Here is a 20,359-nt window from a genome sequence, read left to right on the forward strand (position 1 = left end):
TTCTGAGGCCCTTCTCTTTTATCAAAGAACTACAGAATGAGAGGTATGAATGACAGCATCATGTGAACATTCCTGCAGATCTTATCAGTTTTTCTGACGTGACTGTTGATTGATAAATGAAATCACACGCGCACACACGCACACACACACGCGCGCACACACGCACACCCACACACCCACACACACACACACACACACACACACACACACACACACACACACACACACACACACACACACACACACACACATAATAACAAATATTCAAATAATTGCTCGATCTAACTTTTGTGTTGTATTTGCTGTGCACCTAAAATGATGATGATGATGATGATGATGATGATGATGATGATGATGATGATGATGATGATGATGATGACAGTGCCCGTCCTGCGCGTCTTGGCCGCACTCACGCAGGACAGCCCAGTGAGACGGTGATGATGAAGGCGCGTGCCAGTCCCCGCCCTCAGAAAGAAGCAGGGTGCGTCAAACACGCTCCTCCTCCAGCGTATTTGCCGCTGTACGTTTTCCATCCCCATCTCAGGAGCGCAGTCAGGTGAGCGCAATAACATTTGTGTACTGTTACGGCGCAACGAGTCATTTATTTTGGGGACAATTTCAAGTAAGAGATCGATAGGATGGAGGATGCGTATTGATCAGGCTCAGCTCGAGGTTGTTGAGCTGGTGGATGCCGGAGGTGGGCTTATCGTTTGTCCGCAAATCCGCGCTTTTATGTTGGGTTTTTTTTTGTGTTTGATTTTATATCGTTGTTTGTTTGATTGTGTTTTTTTCAGCGAATATGTGGCGTGTTTTTCATTATGTTTCGGTGCGTCATTGCGCGCTCTTTATTCCATTGGAGGAAAACGGCGCACCTGCTGACAGAGCGGTGCTGCGGTTCGTGCAGCGTTTGTCTTGGCAGCAGGCTGGATGATGGAGGCTTTGACACACGCAGCAGCACCGCTATAGGCTCATCGATATGCCAGTCAACGTGACTCTAGAAACTAGTGACTCACCTTTAAAGTGGGACCCTCGTCTGCAGACATAGGGAGATTAAGTGTGGGTCTGCATTTGGCGCGTGTGATTCATCTGTGTCAGAGAGGCGTTTTTCTGAACAGTTGTTGTCTTCCTGTATGTGAGCTCTTGAAGCAGGCATGCATTTAGATTTATGCTGTAATATATGATTCGATAGGAAAGAAAGAGTTAGGGAGAGAGGGATTTTTTTTTGTAATGCACGCCACACAGTTTTCTTTATTGTCAGTTTGTTTTCTTGCCAGTCCTCACATCAGTATTAAAGTAACTGGTCAATAGGTGAGAAGGATTGGCTCTGAAGCTGCAATATTTATGATGGACTTCAAAATGGCCCATGTAGAAACCACAGTGAAGTCTGTAGGGCCCGAATAACTTTCATAACATTGTATATGGATGGACCCGGTCTCATATAATGGACAGGGTGCTGAAGTTGCTCATTTATTTCAATGTCATACATACTGCTGTTGCATATTTGTCATCCTCATTCAAATATTGAGGGTTTCAGCTACTGTTTAGCATAAATATGAATTAAGGGATGAAAGTTTGAGTAAGTTAGGTCTACTTGGGAGCCCAGAAAACATTTCAATGAAGCACTCCTCTCCTCTCCTCTCCTCTCCTCTCCTCTCCTCTCCTCTCCTCTCCTCTCCTCTCCTCTCCTCTCCTCTCCTCTCAGGATGGAGCGCTTGCTAAACGAGTGGCTGTGGCAGGAGGAGTACTGGCTGCCTGCTGATGCCCACTGGCAGGACATTGAAATAACAGAAGACGAAGGCCACGTTCCTCTGCCCAGGGACCTCATCTACATCTTTCCCCTGGCGCTTGCCTTCATAGCACTGAGATATGTCTTTGAGAGGTGAGATAATCACAGCTTGAGTAAGTCAAATTCTGTGTATTTTTTCTCGGTGGCACACAGTTTTATTATTCATAACAGTTTCTTAAGCTGACTGAGTGAAATAACTTTCATCGAAACAATTAAAGTATTAGGCTCCTCCATCGGGATCAAATCAATTTACCTGTTTGACTCGCTCAGCTGGATGGTTTACCACCAGGCTTGCTCCCTGCTAATCTGCCTATGTTGCTCTAGATAATAGCATCTTTACCCTGTGGTAGTGCTCCCCAGATAGAACGAGTGTAGCTCAGAGAGAAGCAGGGCATCGTAGGCTATTTTAACTGCAAACTGTGTGGAAAAAAACTCTTCACCTGGGAGACACTCCAGCCTCGCAAAGCTGTTTTAGGAGCATGAAGAGAATGACTGCTGGCGCTGGGTGTGATGACGGTGGTCCTGTTGTCATTGGGTCAGACACAAGTAGAGATAACAGGTGAAACGGAGCTTTGCGATAATACACCACGGCTCATTGCTGTGCTGATGCACTTCACTCATTACCGGCATGAAACGCAGCCTGCCAACCACATTGTGCCGTTTAACTGAGAAGACTGCAATGATTTCATGTAAATTCCCAGTCGCGCTTCTTCTGAAAATCAAGATTGAGCACCTTGAGAAAAGAAACAAGGTCAAACCACTTCTTCGGTGACGATAGCGTCGACTCAATCTTGTTCAATCTTGTTCAATCTTGTTTAATCTTGTTCAATCTTGTTCAATCTTGTTCAATCTTATCATCAGTTTGAAACGATGACACTATAAATTCCTCAAAAACCATTTATAGCAATTGACAACAGAAGGACTTGAGTTAATCATTGTTTTGGCTTTTGTTTAAAGCTTTTTTTTTATGCCGTTAAGCTCTTAAATATAAACAATATGAAGGAATTACTGACATGATGATAAATTCAACATTTTCAGGTTTGAACTGATGATCCTGCAAATTTTATTGAATTACAGTGGGATAAGTTAATAGTCATGCATGTTTATGTATTTCCATTTTATACAAGTTAATTGTTCAGAAAATCAACCAAGTTATATTTTCTTGAAGGTTAATTGCTTGTCACTGTGCTCCTCTTGTACACCAGAAACTAATGAGTATTTATTCATCTATTTTCATGAGATGTAATTTAGTTAATTGTAAAAATCAACAGATGCAGAAACTCAAAATAACTAAAATAAGAAGTAAGATAACATAGAAAACAAGGAGAAAAAACTGCATTGTGTGTGGTTAGTTATATCATATATCCCTCTAATGTCAGGTATTGTCTTTATACAATGCTTTCATTAGTTGACTCAGTTATTTCAAACAGAGAGCAATGCATTATGCATATGGAATGGACAGCAGGTGTTTTCCTAACTAGCAGTGTCTCGAGGTTTTCTTCATGTTCAGAATAGCGTGACCGTGAGCTGATGATTGAAAAGAAGACTGTGGTAAAGGGCAGTATCTCCGCACACTTAACTAGTTTAGCTGCTAACAGGACAGCAGTTCAGTACGACGGAGACAAGATTTAAAGATATGTGATGGCTGATCCGATAGGTTTGTTTGTGAATGCTTTTCTTATCTGTTCCTGTGCAGAAAAATCCAGGTTTGCTTGGTGAGTGCTGTGTGGGATTAGCCCCGCCGTGCGCGCGTTCCTCAGGTACTTATTAGCAGAGTAGTGACATTGCAAGTATTAGCAGGGGACAGGGGTGGGAGGGGAAAGGCATATGGTGAATGCAAGCCTGAGCGTAAGTGCGTTGTCGCGGTGAGCATCTGTGCTTTGATGGATGAGGAGGTTTTGAACTATTGCTGCCGTCTGAGGAGACGACAGCTGGAAGGTGAAAAAGGTGCACCTACTTTTTATTTGTCTCATCATCTCAGGGTATAGAGCTGCCCCTGTGTGTGCATGCGTGTGTCCGTGCATGTGCGTACAAAGCTGCCCTGATCGTCTCGCTCTCTATACTTCTGTCCCTCCATGCTCACTCCAGGATGATGAGCTCAGAGATAGAGTTACACACACGTGATCTGGCACATGCACGCGACAAACCCACACAAACACATACAAACACACACATTAAACCGTCTCTTCTGTATTTATGTACCCACATTCACCTCTTCCTTTTGTCACTTTGTCTCTCTGTCAGTCAAACACACTCACACTTGTAAAGTGTCTCTTGATGTCATATCAACTAAATGACAGTCGGTCTCGCCAAATGTCACAATATGCCCATGGGAGCAGCTCCACAGGCTGTCAGGCGCAGCATAATGAGCTATCTTGTTGCTGTGCTCTGCACTGTACTGTGTTATTTTACGCTGGACAGGTGTTGACTTTTCACACAATGCTGATTGAGAAAAATATAATCTAAAAGATACAAATGTTGTTGCCTTTTTCTTATTTAATCTGCCCTCTTAGGGTCATCGCTGCCCCCTTCAGCAAATACCTCGGTGTGAAAGATCGCGTTCGAGTTCGAGCGCCTGCAGTACCAAAGCTGGAGGCCTTCTACAAACAGAATCGCCGACCACCATCGCAAGTTTGTATTTCTTCTCTCTCTGATTGAGACTGCATATTTTCATACATATATCGTAGAGTTGTTTGCTAGTTTTGAGCAAGGAACTGCTTCAAAGAAGGAAGTACAAGAGGAAATTCCCATTAAGCTCGGAGTCACACAAACAATAATTGGTTCATGTGTTTCACTCATAAAGTGTACCGTGTTCAAAGAAGACTTCTAATGCTTAGTGATGGGCGTGTCCTCAGACAGCATGAGAAAAAACATTTCCTCCTGCAAAAGGTGTCGCATCAGCATGCCGTCTGTTCAGCTTCGATGGTATTACAATGTAACCGACAATGTAATTACTGACTATTCCTTTATTAACACAACCATAAGTATCCTGACAAATTGACATCCAACCTCCTGGCTTCATTTAACTTTGTACCACAGACGTTCCTGTGCAGAGACGTAGAGTGGTGGCACTTGTCGGGACAAGACGTGGCTCAAAATATCCAATCAAATGCACCAGTCTTCGTGCTTTGTTCTGCATTCTGTGGCTGCTGTGGGCACACATTTCTGCACATGTGCAGGAGTGTATTGTTTAGTTTTTGCCTGTGCACCCTCATTTGCAAAGCCTCTGTTTCTATGTGGGGTGGAATACGAACTACTGCAACAGATGGCATCTGCATTGTTCTGCCATGTAAATACGAGGCTACAAATGAGTTAATAGGCAAAGTACATACGTATGTGAGCTGCAAGTATCGCATGTCCACAATGCAGTCAGAATAAAATGTCACAGCCTCATTGTGGCATCACAGAAATAGTCATTGTATTCAACTCTGTATGCACATGTTCCTGTTTTTCTTTAACTCTGATATGTGATTAAGTTTGACCACGTCCAAGTGCATTCTCAGCAGTATTGTAACCCAATGTAAAGTATTGTTTTGCAGAAGCAGCGATCATCAGACGAACATTAAGAGTCTATTGAAAGAAAAAAACCTGCAAGATAAATCTATAATGAGGCCAAGCCTGCAATAGCACATTTTCCATTTTGGATATCAAACTGAGAAAGCCAATTATTGCATGCTGTTTAAAAAATTATTGCATATCTGTGTGTATTTAGAATGAGTCTTTGAGCCTGGAGAAGCAGTGTGGACTCTCTCAGACAAAGATCCAGACCTGGTTTAGACACAGAAAGAACCAAGACCGACCAAGCAACACCAAAAAGTTCTGCGAGGCCTCGTGAGTAACTTTCTTTCTTTTGATAATAACAGATTCACTACAGATCTGATCAAATGTGCTCATCCAAACAACTGCAAGTCTGTGATTTGTGCAAAATAAACATGTATTATTGAGGATGCGTTTTTTTCTGCTAATCTGATGAATGAAACCAACGGCTCTAATGGTGTTTATTTTTATCTGTGCAGCTGGCGGTTTGTGTTCTACCTTGTAGCATTCATAGCAGGGCTTGGCTCTTTAATTAATGTAAGTGCGTAAGTCACTTTTTTTTCATTTGGTAGATAAGCATAACGTTTATTTCAAACTGTTTATACAATAATTACTTACACTTAAAGTATTTCTTTTTAGGCACGTCTGTGTTCCTTCTTGTGTCAAGTAGTATCATTGAAGCATTGTGTTCTGTCTTTTGTTTGCTTACACAGATTGATGTCCAAACTCTGGATTATTTAATGTGAAATCTCGTGTGAATGACTATTATTTCCTTGATCTTTCAGACTCCCTGGTTCTGGGAACACAGAGAGTGTTGGAGGAATTTCCCCAGGCAGGTGAGTAATTTATTATTCTACAGCAGCTTCAGGTGTAAAATACTTCTGGTATCCTGTACATATTGATTAACTCTTTTATGATGACATTGTCTTGATTCATTCTGAATAAATGGCTGTGGAATTAGAAACAGGATGAAATGATCATTACAACTTTTAATATCTGGCAGTTCTTAAATGTTGCTGTGTGTCTTTGAGATGTTTATGTTAGAACTTTGGTACATTAAAATGCAGTCCTGAGGGACACTGTATCGACCAGTATGAGCACAAAGCTCTTTTTCTTTGCCTTTTAGGAGGTTTTAAACTGTGTGATTTTCAGAGTATTTGGTAGTTTTAAAATGTGTGAATGTTTGAGAATGTCACACAGTTTTAGAATGTTTGAGAGTTTCAGAACTGTGATTCTGAAAGCTGTGGTTCGCGTAACACTGGTGGTATGTGAACCCCTTCTAGTGGTAAATGGGGGAAGTCTTTTGTTGTCCTTATATTGATGCTAATTCTAAGTCTTGCAGTATTCGTAGCTACATATTCTTTTGTATTGATATATTGACAAAACAAGTTCTCAGCCCTTCAGACTCTAAATCACATCCACACAGCTCAATAAAAGATGTAATGATTTTACTTCTGTATGACTCATACAATAATAATTTTACAAAGCAGTGGCTGAAAGCAGAAGCTGGAGAGAATCCAACAATTCAATATCCTTTGGTGGTGGAAATTGATTTTTCCAAAGCACCTGAAAGCAGACAGATCAGCACACTCCACCCACCCACGGACATTTATCTCCATTTCTTCACTTCCTTTAAGGCAACACTGGCCTGAGTGCTTTTGTGTTTCTGCAGGTTTTTGCACCCTTTTTTTTTACTCGGAGTTTGAATATTATTATCTCTGCTCTGTTGGCGACAGTTTGGTATGCCTGCACGTCGACATTCCTCCCGTCTTTGCAAGGTCATGGCCTCCAATAGAAAACACTGGAAGGAAAAAAAAAGTAAAACCGCAGCTGTTTCTATGTGCAGTGTGGCTGATTACAACTCCTGCAGGCAATACTGCTGTTAACCGTGTGTCTTCCTCCGAGGTCTTGTGGCTTCTGACAGGCAGAGAGGATGTGTTTTTAGGGTTTGAATGCTCGATTCAACTTCCTCCCATTGTGTTGGTGTTAACTCTGGATGTTGTGTCTTCATCGAGTGTTTTCATTGGAGATAGTGCACCGTGACTTCCTCCGAGTAAAACACTTCCTCTGTTTGAAGGCATGTTAACAGCTTTGTAATTAAAATGTTCTGAAACGGAACATGGACAGATTTACATATACAACCACTCAATTCTCACAGTGGACTACTGCTAAACTTTCCCCACACACAAGCCAGACAGGTGAAGTTGTAAATGCTCAGCAGTGAGGGCTGCTGGCTGGCTTTAGGACAAAAGGGCTCTTTTGGGGGTCTCAAGATCTTTTTCGGTAAACACTTGCATGAGGAGCCAAAGTCAGTCTGCATTATAAAATAAAAACTGAAAATTCCACTCTTCATATTTATTTAACTATATACAGTAGTTGAACACGTCAAAGTTTTTTTTATTTTTCATTTACAGCCTGTAAATGATTCAACATACATAAACAGTACTTTTTCTTGAGACTGATAAGCACGATGCCCAAGAACCTTGTGTTTCAACCACTGAATAGAAAACCTGACTTATTGTTACCCTCTTCCTCTCTTTCTTCAGGCCGTGGCCGAGGCTCATTACTGGTACTACATGTTGGAACTAGCGTTCTATTTGTCTCTGCTTCTGTGTGTCTCTGTGGACGTGAAACGAAAAGTGAGTATGGGTTTGACTGACGGACAGCTCGTACCCAACAACTAACCAAAAAGGAGAGCAACTCCTTCAGTAACATCCTATTTTATGTATTTTTTCTACTTTTTGTCTTGAGTGTATGTAAAGTTTGTTTTTTTAATTCGGCATATACACAAACTGGTATGACAGTGAAATGCAGTTAGTCAGGTAAAAACAAATGTAAATGCTTCTGAACTAACTGCATTGACTCCAGTTTTAAACTTTTTTTTTGGCATATTGTAATCAAATGTGTTTTGTTTCTTGCACACTTGTATTTAATTCAGATTATCCACTGGATTATCTGCTGTTACGTCATAACTTTGTTGTTCTGTGACTCCAGGAGTTTAAATCGTTTGCAAGAGAAAAGATTACACTGTTCTTTTTTTTACAACAGTCATTTTATTCTGTGTATGTTCTTAATTTATAAAGAGTTTGTTTGGCTCCGACAATATAACATCACAAATATTAACCATACTGATTCTGTTTCAAACTGTGTGGTCTGTGTTTGTGCTCCAGGACTTCAAGGAGCAGGTGATTCATCACATCGCCACCATATTCCTCATTGGTTTCTCGTACTGTGCCAACTATGTGAGAGTGGGCACACTGGTGATGCTGGTGCACGACTCTTCTGACTTCCTTCTGGAGGTAAACCATCATTCCTTGATTCCAATCGCATTTGACTTTCTTTGCAATACTTAGTACACTTTGTTCGCTATCTTCAAACGCATTACTGAAAAGCACGGGACATGCAACGGTCTGGAATGGCAAAACTTTGCTCAAAGGTCCCACAGCACATGTCTTGAATAAACCACATTGTGTTGAGTTTTTCCTGTTTTGTTTTTAGGATTTTTGTTTATTTTTTGTCATTTCCTACGATGAGCTATGCACAAAAAAGCCTGACGGTCTGGGGTACCTTCAGTGGCTGTAAATGTTTCACCTGACAGTGGGTTGAGTCAACAGGCCCATTGTATTCAGTCATATGATTCAGTATCACAGTTTGCTGATAACATCTGGATATCAGGGTTGACATCTGAGCATCATGTCACATGTCACCACAAACACGACTTGGTCTGCTTATTTACTTGAAAGTAGACAAGGAAGTAGGAACCTTCGATAGGATTTCAACTTGAGGTTCCAGGAAAAAGAGACCATTCTTATTTGTTGATGATAATTGTTTGCTGCACGGGCACTTCAATGTGAGTTTGATGGATTAAATATCACTTTGTGCTCTGAAGAAGAATTGTGCTTGCTGAAGAATTATTGTTTTCAGTAGGTTATGACCAACTCCCCTGGTCATCCTCACTGTAGGAACCAACACAAGTTAAAATGTTTATTGCTCATTTATGAATATGATCATATGTTTTATATGTGTTCTTCCTTCTCTGAAATTAGACATAACTCAAAAAATTTTCTAATTTACCCTTTTCTTACTGTAGTCTGCAAAGATGTTTCACTACGCTGTGTGGACAAAGACATGCGACACGCTGTTTGTCATCTTCGCACTGGTCTTCCTCATCACAAGGCTCATAGTGTTTCCTGGCTGGTAAGACACTGTGAAGGGACTTCAGATATATTATGAATTAATGTGCAACTCAAGATATTTGCAGCTGCTCAGATATCATTGTAAATGTTGGCCAGTGAGAACCGAAAGAACTGTACACTAACTCGATGTATTTGTGGGAAAGTGATCAAAACAGAGGCAAGTGTCACTGGTGAAAGTCAGTTATTAATAAAACTATTAATCATTTCTGACCAAAGTTGGTTAAACTACCCAATGCAAAGTGATCATATGAGCCCTTTATCGATGACCTACTCAAAGAAATATGTCAAATTAACTATATAAATTGACAAATAACAATATTGTTTTTACATAATTGAAACAAAACATATTCCAATATCCATACAGCCATCCTGTTTACTGTTTTATCGCAATGCAGTGCTGAACCTCAGCTCTCAAGCTTTACTTTGGAATAACTGAAGCAAATCTAACTAGTTTATATTTCTGTTTTGCAGGGTAATCCACACAACGTTGGTGGCGTCTCTTGATTTCTTCCAGCCTTTCTTTGGTTATTATTTCTTTAATGCTCTACTATTTGTGCTTCAAGCACTGCACATCTTCTGGGCCTATTTAATCCTGCGCATGGTCTTCAAGTTTATGTTCCTGGGCAAGGTGAGAGGATTGTATTGGTAAAGCCAAACATGCCTTCATTTTCTGGAAATGGGGGTTCTGGAATGAATTAATTTTTTTCCTACATAGGTTGAGCGTGATGAACGAAGTGACGCGGAGAGTGAGTTGGATGATGATGAAGAAGAGGAAGAGCCTGATGAAAATGGCGAGGAGTGTGGCTGGGAACAAAGGAAAGGTGCAATCAACTCCAAACTGGCATCATTGGCTAACAACTGTGTCCTGAACAATCTGACCCACCAGAGGAGCAGCAGACTACCTAAAGCCAGATAGTGGAGCGGTTCCCTTCAACACCCACCAATCCTCACCGAAAGAATAGTTATTTCCTCCTTTGATTATTGGAGATTACCTATTTTCTACTGTGTGATACATACTTGCCGCTTGTGTGTCTCCGGCATGGCCATTAATTATTTCAGGCTGGATCTGCATCATGTTTTTTTAAAATAGGGGGGGGATGATTGTAGATCTACACAAATAGTGTGTGGTTAGATCACATCTGTCGCTCATAATGCTGCTTAAAGGGGGAAAAAAAATGGAAAAAAGAATTACAATAACAAAGAGGTAGTGCACTGCATCTCACATATGGTAACAGTTTGTGCATATTTTTTGGGCCGATTTGATGTTCTGCATTTTCTTCTTTTTGTATTTTAACATTTTATGTAAATATCTTAAAACAGAAGTTACACTTAATTCTTTCTTCTTGACAGTGAGATCTAAATCTAAAGCTTTTTATACAAGTCAAACTGTAATGTATTATGCAGTACATTATATATTTTAAAGAAAGCTAATTTAAGGTACAGTTTCATATAATTCACATCTCTATGGTTTGGTTGATTGTACATACCAAAAAACAGGTTCTAATAAGGCTGGTGAACACCCACTTCATACATGATGTTTTTTATGAATAAGCAGGATGATCATTGAAATGTTGCTGTGGCAAATTATCAAAATGCTATAGCACAGGTCTCAGAGGAAGCATAAATTTATCTCTTTTTTTTGTGACAGGAGTCTGTTTTTCACTTGTATCAGCTCACTGCTCAGAAAAGATATGGTGCCCCCTGGTGCCCACTTTGTGGCTGAAAATATGTTGCCTTCAAAATGTAACGAGTTTGCTTTTTGCCTTTATTCTACTTTGAATATGATTGTAACTGGCAGAGTGACTTCTTAACAATGTTTTTGTTCTGGTGTGTCCCACCGGACTCTTGTTTTGTGCCTTGGCTGTTATTTACATACATATGTTGCAAACACTATATCAAGTTTGTAGATTTGTTTGTAGTTTGTTACTTGTAAGATTTGTGTTTATTGGACAAACTCAAAGGAAGAGCCTTGTTTTGACATGTTTTGGGTAAATGTTTTTGAGCTGGCGATGCGAGAGTAAGCCACGAGAGGTTTGCACACAGACCTTATTTGTGGAGTTATTTACAATGATCAAACCCTTTATGCCTCAGAAGGTGAGAAAGATTCTTAATATCAGTTGGATGTTCAGATATATATTTGTTTATGAAATGTTTATTACATATACATTCAATTCACTGAAGAAAAATTGGGATTTATGAATCAGTCCCGCTTGAGTCCAGGTCGTTAGTCATGCTTTTGATTTTAAACGTCGCAGACATTGTTTACAGACTTTACACATTCACACCAAGTCATCATTCATCCCCATGAGGTTTTGTAATGGAAATCTTCATGGCTGTTTGGCTGCTGCAAACACATCTAGTTTCTATATCAAGATGATATGATGGCCGTGGCCACAGTGATGAGTTTGTACTGAGCCCACAATGTGAAGTGGGATCTGAAAGATTTCTGTATTTAAAGGGCTGATCCACTGAATGACATTTAGACCTTCCAACATAGAGGTTTTCTAAAATAAATACAAAGACAGAAAATACCAGTATGTATCCATTAAACTTTTACCTGACTTTTCACCTATGAGTGCGTGTGGATGTTTTGTTCCTTGTGCAGTTCCTCAAATTCTTTGAATAAATTATTATATTTAGTCCCCAAGAAATGTTGCATAGTGTTGTTGTGTATACCTCTTTATTTATTTGATGTTTATGTCTGTGTCATGCAACAATTATTTTTTTATTTTTTTGGAAGGAGGGATTTTGTATTCTTATTCTTATTATTCTTATTCTTATTATTACTTCCAACTATTTGTAATCATTTAATATCTCTAGAAATTATTTATTGTTATGTAATATAATTAAATACCATTTATAAGGATTCTGATTAATCTTGCACTACAATCTATCAATTGTATGAGTCAACCTCAGCTTTGTTGGTGGTCAGATGCAAACAACTGTGTAGGTTTAACCGGCACTGTTTCGGTTTTTCATAAAGAGGTTTCATATTCATCTCATATACAGAAGAATGCCACTTTATTTGGAATCTTGCACAAACAATAACAAGAACCCGCAAACGAGTGTCTTTACAAACTTGGGAGTAGTTATGACCAAAGTTGTTGCTGTGAATAACGTATTTATTATAAGTACAAACCGCATTAAAACATTTAACAAACAACCTGTACCGTACCACCCCCAATCAGAGCAAACTAAGAAATTAGTCATTCTATTTTAAATCCTCTCTTTGAAGCAGGAATTACACCTCTAAAGGGACCGCACTGTGTATTTATTCAGCTCTACGAAATTTACATTGCAGGGTGTGTCAAGCTAAGCAAGAATAAGTATCTGAACACACTTTGCTGTGTTTCTTTAAACTTACTCACACAATTCACAATTGTAGTGACTAATCTCTGAGAGGCGTTTGTCTATCAACACATCAATCTATCCTATACTTGCTCTATCCTGGGTATTTCACCCAGTTTTTGGGGGGAACAAGGTGGATTATGCTATTTAGCGGTCATTTAGAGAGAGCTCTGTCTGATATAACATCATGTACTGATCTTTCAGCTCTGTTGGACACAGTGAGTCAGTTTTTAAATTCACATGATTTGTCAATGTTGGATATTGCAATATCAATATATTGCTGAGGGGAAAAAAACACTTTGTTGTCGTGTAGTTCAGAATACTTTCAATACATCATTATGTCACCATTTTCATTGTAACACAACCTTTGATGGGCACAGGACAAGGTATGGCATCATCCATTTCAATGCAAGTGTCAATGTAAGGGTCCAGCAGAATCATGTTTGGGAATGCTTTGTTACTCTTCCTTTCACTGACCAGATATATCTGTCCACTGACTGTGCTGCAACCACAAAAGAATTTTCCATTCAAGCAATCTTCCTCTACAATAGTCCACTCATCTGTCTCCACATCAAAACGTAGGGGTTGGCCTCCAAGCAGGTAGAGAGCGCCATTGAGCTCTGTGGCAACTAGGTCATATCTAGGAAAGACAATAATTTTGAATCAAATATCTTACTTGTTCGAAAAAAAGAAAAAAAAAAAAAAAAGCATGCCAACAAAGCATATTTGACATTTACATCTGTGACGTGTGTAAAGGGGCTGCTGTGATTTTACTCACCGTGGAAATGGAGAATAAGAGACCACGTCCCACTGATCCTCCTTCACCAGATACCTTTGAATTCCGCCATATACCTCTCCATTTTCATCCAGGCCACATGCCACGTAGATACGTAGACCGAGAGCAGCGGTGGCTGCCCTCTCTACAGCCTTGACCAAAGGGCTCACTCCCTCCCAGCCTTCCTTTGACCCCAGGACCAACCTTTCTACATCAGCTACAAGCCCTTCATCCATACTGCCACCGACCACATACAGTATTGAATCCAGGCCGATGGAGCAGTGGCTGTGTCTGGATTTCTGCAGGGCCGGACCGTCCACCCAGCGCTGGTTCCCACACTCGTATATCCTGACCCAGTCCACACTGAACCACAGCACATCTCGAAAGAATCCACCTGTCACAACTAAATTGTCTCCTGAATGAGTAATGAGAAAATAAAATAAATAATTATAAATTATGATGTCCATTCTGTTATTTGCATTTTTAACAAGGATTAAAATCTGAGAAAAATAATAATTTGGCCTCTTATTCATTAGCAGCTTGATTACTAACACCTCCTTTATCAACACAATCATCATCAACCCCACCATGCATACTTTACCTACTGCTGCAACAGAGTACTGTGTAAGGTTCTTCCTCTGCAGAGACGCACAGCACTGCCATCTACCACTCACTGGGTGAAACTGGTACAGCGCCTGTTGATCCTGATCGTGAGGTCCACCCAGAATGTACAGAGTCTCTCTGCCCCTGGTCCTTTTCATTGACCTGCCAACCGACCAAGACGCTGGAAAATGCTCATTCAGCTTGCAGATGAGTTTAGCTCTGGGGTCCGAGCTTTTCATTCTGGTCAAAAGATTAGTGATAAAAGCTAAAGACAGAGACTCTGGCCTCACCAGCTCAATGAGTTCCAGGAAATATTCTTCTCGTTTGGGGTCAAATGACACCCAACGCAAGGTGGCCTCCAGGGCCAAATCATCATTAGAAATAGCGAGGTCATCGCTGGCCAATAGAGCTGCTATTGTGTCCTTGGAAAGGGACAGAAATTCCTCTTCAGCCATGACGGCGGAGAAGTGTGTGAGAGCCACATGTCTCGCTGCAGTGTAAAGCTGAATGCATCCCAGCTGCCAGGCATAGGCCATCATTCCCAGACAATTAGTGAGGTGAAGCTCACGCTCCAGGAACTTGCAGCACAGCAGTCTGGCTTGATCCATTTGTAAAAAGTCTGCAGTCTCAAGAATGTCCAGAACATTTTCTCTTTCCAAAGTCAGGCTGTGCATTCTGCTGTATTCCATCAAGACTCTGAAATGTTGCAGACGCACGCCTTTGATTTCCACGTGGCTTTTGTTGCTCTCCACACCACAGCCGAAAAACAGAGCCCTGAAGTAGGAGCTCTGGAGGGACAGATATTGACGGTTCACATAGAAATTCTCTCCTTGCACTTGTAGAACGGCATCGGGGACAACAACAAGTTCGGAGTCCTCTACCGGGAAAGAAGATTCATCTTCCTGTTTGTCTCTTTGCCCAGGAATCAGTGTCAATTTAACACTCTGCGTATCCTGCTCGGTGTCAGATCTGTTAGCCATGACAGCGAACAGCCATAGCAGCTGTCTTGTGCAGAAAACCTCCCCCTCCTTCTGGTTTACGACACACATACTGGCGGTATTAATAGACTTCCCTCCACACAGACAAAACAGCAAGGAAAAATAGTTCTGTCTAAAAATGAAGACCTACTTGTAATTCAAGCCTTTATATGACAAATTATTTAAAAAAGACTGTTCCATTATGATATTTAGAGCACAGTTAAATCACACACAAAAAATCCCGACTTAGTGTAAAATGAGAATTGTATAAGTGACAGCTTAATTGTTGAATATCTCTGTGTGGATGTTGATCATTGATATAAAGTGTTTTTGTTAGTAACTTAAGAGACTTAAAATGACAATCAATGTCAATCAGAAACAACTTGAATAATATAGTATAATTTTTACATTCACATTTATGAATATAAAGTGTCCTTAATAAAATATGGAGGTTAACAACAGTACAGAGGTTATTGCCATTGGATTCAAAATAGAAAACAATGTTTTTCCCTTCAATATTAACCATTTTTTGAACACAATATAGTTCCCAACTTCTTTCCAATATATTGTTATATACATATTATATAAAACACACGAGCTACACTGTCAGGTTCAGATTTACTAAAGGTACATTTGTTATTGATATTAAGGAATCTTGATATTCATGTGTTGGATGGATATGATTCATGGAGTATTATTAAATGTAATCCTTTCATTTAGTTATTGACACAAAATTTAAAAGGAACAAGCCACACCTTTTAATGTCCTCATAGTGTTATTTTCCTAGCATTATGAAAACATCGTCTGATGTTTTTATTGGTGCATTGTTTTACTCAGGGTGTCAATAGCATATATATAAAGACTATTGACAGTTTATAGGTTGTACATTTCGTTAACCATTTAGTTAAATTATTTAAAGTTATATAGGAAATGCTTTTCTGCGACAAAATCTTTTTCACTACCTTAAGTTATTGGCCAGTAAGTTAAATAAATATTATTTTAAACTCATGAATGAAGTCTGACGTCATATCCGCGTGCTCACTGACTCCATTGGTGGATCATATCAGAGGTATTTTACTTCCGGGTCCCACAGCAACCATGGCGGTGAGTGCGTGCACTTTACGCTCTCATTCAAACATTTAATCACTTTTCTACTGACTTCATACTCTTTGTTGCTCAATAACTGTGTCATTCTAATACAACCTGCAATGTTGGGCAGCAATGAATGTAAAACCCTCCGCCGTGCCGGAAGCTTGCATTTCGCTCGGTCCGTGTCGTCCTGCATCCCGCTGCCTTTTTTTTTTTTTATCTCACGGGGCTAAAAACATGATTTTACTCTTTGCAGGATAAAGAGAAGAAGAAAAAGGAAAGCATCTTCGACTTGTCCAAATACATCGACAAGCCGATCCGTGTGAAGTTTCAAGGGGGACGTGAAGGTGGGGGACGAGCTGCGCTCACGCGTTTTTTTTATTTTTTTGGGGGGGGGGACTTTATTGTCAAGTATTTCCACTCGTAATTATTTGTATTGATTTAAGTTTGTTTCCTTCCTCAGCCAGCGGGGTTCTTAAAGGGTTCGATCCTTTGTTGAATCTGGTGCTGGACGGAACAATTGAGTACATGCGTGGTAAGTGACACACAAACCCTCCCCTTCCTCCTCCACACTGGCTTTACATGAGAATCGGGTTTAATACTGTGGCAAAGACACGGAACTCGTTAAAATATTCATAAGGACACGCCGACATTTATTGGAATCTGTTTTGTTTCATTAGATTGCTCTTTGCTTTGTTTCCTCTCATTTACATTCACGGGTGGTTTGTTTTGTCGTCACTTCAGCTCATGTGTCTCCCAACAAAAGACAATACATGTAATTTACATTGGTTGGAGATGTTGCCATGTAAACAGGGGAAAACGGGACTTTTTGGCCCTGATCTTGGTCACCATAGAACTAAAAGTCATTACAAACTTAATTAATCATTGTGTGCATCACCTTTAATGATGACTAATCATCTGATTATTTTATGTAACAGTATTTAGTAATAATTTTAAATGGTTGAGCACCTTGGGAGACTTTAATTTAAAATCACATGCATTATATGTTGTTTCCTTCAGCACTCTGGGTCCCTGTGAGCTACTTGGAGCTCATTTGGACCTTTTGTTTCAGGGCACCACCTTCTCTTTACCTACCTACTTTGGGGGACGTGAAAACAAAAAATCAAGTTTGAGAGATATACATGTCTCTCATTGCTTTTTAAAGTTTGAACTCTTCAGAAAAACCTGATATAATTGTCTGACATTACTCACACCATCCTCCTGAGTGTCTCCATCCACATGATCCATATATTGATTGGTTCAGAAACATTTTATTTTGAATATCCTGAGTGTTTTTTCATCCATTTAATTTTCAGAAAGCTAGTTGCTCCTATGCTTCAGGTAATTATTGGCAATAAAGCTTCAGTTACTATACATTTGTCTTTGCTGCGATGTTGATTAGCAATTGGGAGTTACTGAGTAAATGAAACGCACATTATTATGGTGCGTCACGTCACGTCTGGAGAACAGCTGACACTGCACCGTCTTGGTGTCTTAAATGAGAATCAGTCTAATACATAGCTTGGTTTAGCAGCCATGAATTCAATTGGTATGTTGTGCTTCACCCTTTATTTTCCCATAATGATGGTTTTGTTTTCAAATGTGCTGCTGCAATTCTTTTTCCATGTGTTCTTCAGATCCAGATGACCAGTTGAAGCTGACAGAAGATACCCGGCAGCTGGGGTTGGTGGTCTGCAGAGGGACCTCCGTAGTGCTCATCTGTCCTCAGGATGGCATGGAGGCCATACCAAACCCTTTTATACAGCAGCAGGATGGCTGACCCGTAACCGGGGGGAAAAAACACAACATGCACATGCTTTTTTTTTTTTTCTCCTTTTGTGGTCTTTTATATTTGTTTTCACTGTTTGCATAGATCATGCAACAAATAATTTGGCAACACTTTTGGATGCACTTCAGTTTCATTTGTCTTTGGTGTGCAAGTATACAAATAGTTGTGTTGTTATGAGCCCGACGTTTAGGGAGTGATAACTGTAAGTTAGGAATACAGAATGCATTCTTTGTACTATTCTTTGTTTTATCGTTGGCCCAGAGGTTTAATTCTCAGCTGGCTGGAAAGGTTGGATACTTTTGCTCCCTAACTTGTCGCCACATTCTCAAATACGTGAATCAAGAAAAGAAAATAGATGTTGTTTTTTGATAAGAAAATAAAGTCAAAATTGGATGCACTCTGGGATTTTCCTTTCTTCTGTTTTTCTACACCAGGCTGAACTACAGCAATAAACTTGCATCCAGTGCACTCGGTACAGCCAGGCATGCAAACTGCTTGAACTTGGTCAGTCGCCGCCTCACTTGACCCACATAATAGCAAAGGCTCATTACCATCTGGAGCTCCTAAAGGGTGCTAAACTAATGTCAGTAAATATTGAGCTGTTCAGATCATCCTCTCACTGGTTGTAGTTAATCTGTGTGTGCACTCAGTCAAACCGCAGAATAATGTGCAGCCCTGCTTTTCTCATGCACAAACAGGGATTTGTGGTCTTTGAATACAGGAACTTAGTGTAAAACTAACAGACGACACTCGTGACATCAAGCGTTTATGCAGGGTGTAAGTATAACAAAGCCTGTTTGTTTGGGACTTAGTGTGAACAACATTAAACAACTAATACTTTAACTTTGTTCTTCCCAAGGGACACCAACTCTTTAAATGTAGTGCTTATTTTTTTAGCTGCTTTATAGCAAATTGGGGTTTGTTTTTTTTAGCCGTATTGATTATTTTTTCCATTTCAATATTTATGACTTATTTTCGTGCCCTTTTCCATCTATGGTCTGCTACCTGCAACTATGGAGCCACATGGCTCCTCAGCTGCTCGGGAGCAGCTCCATGAAACTGCCCGAAATTGGAAATGCACAACTAAAAAATAGTCGAGATGATGAAAGCAGCAAAAATCCATGGAAAAAAACATTTGTGAAGTTTGGTGACCGAGGAAAAAAAATTAAGTTGAAGTTTATCTAAATGGTAGCTAATGTCATAAATGCTGTTTTCCCGTTTCAGAACATTAGAATGATTAGCTGATTCAGGCAAATTTTATGTGGTGGAAATGTCTCTTTTGGTCACCAAGAGTGTCAGACCTCCTGATCTAAGAAAATGGTGTGTAAATAACACATAAATAAGATGAAATTTTGTATTATGTTTTGACGGCTGCAGGGAGCCACTACAGATGAGCTGAAGAGTCATGTGTTGCAGACCTATAAGATGATGGACTTCCAGTGTAAAATATGTTGGGGGGTTTCTTTAGGGGGGGTATGGATAAATAATCAGCCTAAAATACAGACTTGAACTAGTTGGTTAGAAGAGCTGGAACCCGGTGGTTTTCCAGATGTGAGCCCAGAGATCTTGAGAGGTAGGACTGAGAGGCAGAGATCCGGGGGGGTTGGGGCTTCGCTCCTCCTCTGCTGTTCAGTCACTGTGTCACTGGAACACTCAGCCCGAGCTCTGAGCTTCACCCATTATCTGCGCTCTCCGTCTTTATTCTTCAGAGGCGCTGATCATTATTTACCTGGAGACTATGGGAGCTCTGAGGTGACAGTACAAAACACATTTGAAGAGTTGGGTGTAACTGACGGGGGGGATCAGGACGAATAAGAAGGGAGGGGATTTTGTAAAGTCGAGTCCACTCCTTCAAGTAAACACCAGAGGTGGGGGCTACGCGCAAGGACGCATCGCCGGACACGCCCCGACACAGGTGAGACAAAAAGCGGGGTTTTTTTCCCCCCTCCGTGTATCTGTCCCCCTTGGAGGTCGTGGTTGGATGTCAGCGTTTCAGAGCAATCACTGAAGAAAGAGGTGAGTGAGTCTACCTCCGCTCATAAAGGCCGCATTGTTCCGCGCGCCGCACCTGCGCTCACCCTGCTTCACTTTACGCACCCGACAAGCCCACTTCTGCCTCAAACCAAAGGGACGTGTCCGTTTTAACTCTGTCCACATTCTTCAGCCCAGATCCGTGGCCTCCCGCGTATCTGTTATGCACACAACTTGAATTTCAGTCAGCACTGATCCATTGTGGGTTTCACGTTTCCGTTCAGTTTT

At 40.4% G+C, this 20,359-nt stretch overlaps 3 protein-coding genes across 3 annotated transcripts; 2 read left to right on the top strand and 1 right to left on the bottom strand.

The window, feature by feature from the left end:
- Positions 1–1,703: 1,703 nt before the first annotated feature.
- LOC308137815 (ceramide synthase 2-like) lies at positions 1,704–10,435 on the top strand (the record flags this gene model as incomplete). Its single annotated transcript, XM_080506665.1, has 10 exons — positions 1,704–1,879; positions 4,300–4,417; positions 5,499–5,617; positions 5,803–5,860; positions 6,109–6,159; positions 7,870–7,962; positions 8,494–8,622; positions 9,414–9,520; positions 9,991–10,147; positions 10,235–10,435. The coding sequence occupies 10 exons, from the start codon at positions 1,704–1,706 to the stop codon at positions 10,433–10,435; spliced, it is 1,209 nt and encodes a 402-aa protein (XP_080362791.1).
- A 2,682-nt stretch (positions 10,436–13,117) lies between these two features.
- LOC308137153 (kelch-like protein 23) lies at positions 13,118–15,225 on the bottom strand (the record flags this gene model as incomplete). Its single annotated transcript, XM_080505727.1, has 3 exons — positions 13,118–13,507; positions 13,646–14,057; positions 14,244–15,225. 3 exons carry the CDS (start codon positions 15,223–15,225, stop codon positions 13,204–13,206), a joined length of 1,698 nt encoding a protein of 565 aa, XP_080361853.1. The 3' UTR covers positions 13,118–13,203.
- A 1,083-nt stretch (positions 15,226–16,308) lies between these two features.
- lsm7 (LSM7 homolog, U6 small nuclear RNA and mRNA degradation associated) lies at positions 16,309–18,491 on the top strand. Its single transcript, XM_080506979.1, has 4 exons — positions 16,309–16,326; positions 16,568–16,658; positions 16,775–16,846; positions 17,949–18,491. The coding sequence occupies exons 1-4, from the start codon at positions 16,321–16,323 to the stop codon at positions 18,089–18,091; spliced, it is 312 nt and encodes a 103-aa protein (XP_080363105.1). The 5' UTR covers positions 16,309–16,320; the 3' UTR covers positions 18,092–18,491.
- The last annotated feature ends 1,868 nt before the right edge of the window (positions 18,492–20,359 follow it).

Source organism: Blennius ocellaris (genome assembly GCF_963422515.1).
Source record: "Blennius ocellaris genome assembly, chromosome: 12".
NCBI lineage: Eukaryota > Metazoa > Chordata > Actinopteri > Blenniiformes > Blenniidae > Blennius > Blennius ocellaris.

Coding starts and splice junctions, on each gene's coding strand:
- lsm7 (XM_080506979.1), top strand. Junction 16,659..16,774: donor GTTTCAAGGGGGACGTGAAG/GTGGGGGACGAG, acceptor TTCCTTCCTCAG/CCAGCGGGGTTCTTAAAGGG. Junction 16,847..17,948: donor AACAATTGAGTACATGCGTG/GTAAGTGACACA, acceptor TGTGTTCTTCAG/ATCCAGATGACCAGTTGAAG.